The sequence below is a fragment of the Zeus faber genome (genome assembly GCF_960531495.2).
Source record: "Zeus faber genome assembly, chromosome: 15".
In the NCBI taxonomy this organism is placed as follows: domain Eukaryota; kingdom Metazoa; phylum Chordata; class Actinopteri; order Zeiformes; family Zeidae; genus Zeus; species Zeus faber.
In genome coordinates this window covers 16,634,410-16,636,909 of record NC_137194.1, presented here as the reverse complement: position 1 = coordinate 16,636,909, position 2,500 = coordinate 16,634,410, and the positions used below count along the sequence as shown (strand labels likewise).

General features: G+C 44.5%; 1 protein-coding gene across 1 annotated transcript in view; it reads left to right on the top strand.

Moving 5' to 3' along the window:
* Positions 1-2,500, top strand: part of plxna2 (plexin A2) — a gene marked incomplete at both ends in the record, with an annotated part of 153,726 nt that overhangs the window by 97,767 nt on the left and 53,459 nt on the right. The window contains 2 exons of the mRNA XM_080015780.1: positions 1-95; positions 404-603. The exon at positions 1-95 is cut by the window's left edge and continues 2 nt beyond it. Of these exons, the coding sequence (XP_079871906.1) occupies positions 1-95; positions 404-603 (295 nt within the window). The remainder of the gene's footprint in view (positions 96-403; positions 604-2,500) is intronic.

The window sequence follows — 2,500 nt, the reverse complement described above, 5'->3', positions numbered from 1 at the left end:
TCTTTATGAAGGCATGAAAATCAGCGAGCTGCCTTTGGATTTCTCAGTGGTGTGGAACGGCAACTTCATTATCGATAACCCAGAGAACATCCAAGGTAAGAAGAGACGCCCCATCAACACAGCTAAATCCTAATCCCCCCCCCCCCTCTCTCTCGCTCTCTCTCTCTCATCCCTCTCTCTCTCTCTCTCTCTTCTTCTTCATTCAAATGTCAAAGTGTGCATGCGCCGTGCCGTCTCAGCGAGACAAACTCATTTGAGATGCAGAGAAGTCATTTTTCCTGACAATAGAGAAAGACATCGCTGGCGGCCATATTCCACCCGTACAGCAAACCAGCCATCTCCGTTCCGCTGAATTCCTGACGCCGCCATGCGTAGCTTACTTTACCACTTCCTTTCCCCACAGTGCACCTGTACAAGTGTGCGGCCCAGCGGGACAGCTGCGGCATGTGTCTGAAGGCTCAGAGGAAGTTCCAGTGCGGCTGGTGCAGCGGCGAGGGCCGGTGCACCCTGCGGCACCACTGCCCACCTGCCAACCCCTACCCCCTCCGCTGGCTGGACCTGTCCAGCAGGAACGTCAAGTGCACCAACCCCCGCATCACCGAGGTCAGTCCCAGCCCGCTCCACCGTACGGAGAAACTGCTGGCGGAAAGTGTCCCCAAATGGTACAAAGACCTATTATTTAATCATCCTTTTTGACCATTTGCATGAAAGAAAATCATTAAATAAAGGCTTTATTTAAGAGAAAAAACACTTTTGATAATAATGATAATAATAGTAATACATATACATCTACAAATATTTTCTTTAAATAGCATTTATTTATATTTATTTTTTCATTAATTTATTAAGATAGATATAAATATATATTGGGGGTTTTTTCATTAATTTTCTCAAATTAAGCATTAATTCATTTAACTTCATTATGTTGGTCAAATAGGTTAATTAAATATAATGATTTTGCTGATATATATATATTCATATACAGTATATATATATGTATATATATATATATATATATATATATATATATATATATATATATATATATTATATATATTGACAAACCTATTCAATTGCGATTAATCCTATGATTGTCCATAGTTATGCAAATGTATGTTTTTTGGAAATCAATTAACAACCCAAATCAATTCCAAATATTGTCCAGAAACCCTGGCTTTTTCTTTTCTGCAAGACGGTGGCGGAAACCTTGCTTATTCAGGGGAACAGCTGCTCTCACTCCGAACAATGGAGCACGGCGGCAATATTTGCCCCGTATCGGAGGAACGTCCCTGTCGGCTCACACAGTAGTGAATCCTGGTGAATCCACATTTGCGTCCGGAGTGTTGCCGGATCGCCACGTTCCGTTAAACAGTAAATGAAAACTCCCTGTAGATCCTGGTTCCTCACCAGGGCAGCCATCTTGTTGGCCAACGAGTTCACATGCCCCATCACTACCGACTACCAATGAAATATAAGGCTTGTTCCTCCACTGCTTTGCTCAGCACGGAGCTTCGTGCCGGCTCTGCAGCCCGGGTAACTGTGGCGGCAAGTGCAAAGGAGAGGGACTCGCCCTCTTCATTAACATCAGGTGGTGCACCCCAGGACATGTAACTGTTCAGGTGAGCATCTGCATCTCTGACCATATTACATGCCCAGGAAGTTCCCATGGATCGGGCTTTTTGTTCCAGCACATCCCACAGATGCTCCATCGGACCCTAACCCCGACCGTCCACATGTTGTAGAAGAAAACGTGATTCATCAGACCAGGCCACCTTATTCCATCGCGGCATGGTCCAGTTCTGACACTAACGTGCCCATTGAAGGCACTTTCGGTGGTGGACACAGCCCCATACGCAGCAAGCTGTGATGCACTGTGTGTTCTGACACATTTCTATCATAGCCAACATCACATTTTTTATCAATTTGTGCTATAGTACCTCTTCTGTGGGATCAAACCAGACGGGCTAGACTTTGCTCCCCAAGTGCATCAATGAGTCACGGGTGCCCATTACTCTGTCGCCGGTTCACCGGTTGTCCTTTCTTGGACCACTTTTGGTAGTTGCTTACCACTGCATACCGGGAACACCCCACAAGACCTGCTGTTTTGGAAATGCTCTGACCCAGTGGTCTCTCCATCACAATTTGGTCCTTGTCAAAGTCGTTCAGATCCTTATTCTTGCCCATTTTTCCTGCTTCCAACACATCAACTTCAAGAACTGACTGTTCACTTGCTGCCTAATATATCCCACCCCTTGACAAGAGTCATTGGAATGACATGATCAATGTTTTTCACTTCACCTGTCAGTGGTTTTAATGTTGTGGCTGATTGGTATATATATATATATATACAATGACTTTATTTAGAGTAAAACATATTTTCTTCGTCATACCTTGGCGGGCTGCAGGTTCTAGACATACCCACTGCTCTAGACGGCAGTTGCATATAACTTCATAATTCCAGTGCTGATGGCTCACGCTGACACTTAGAATTCTTTGCGAT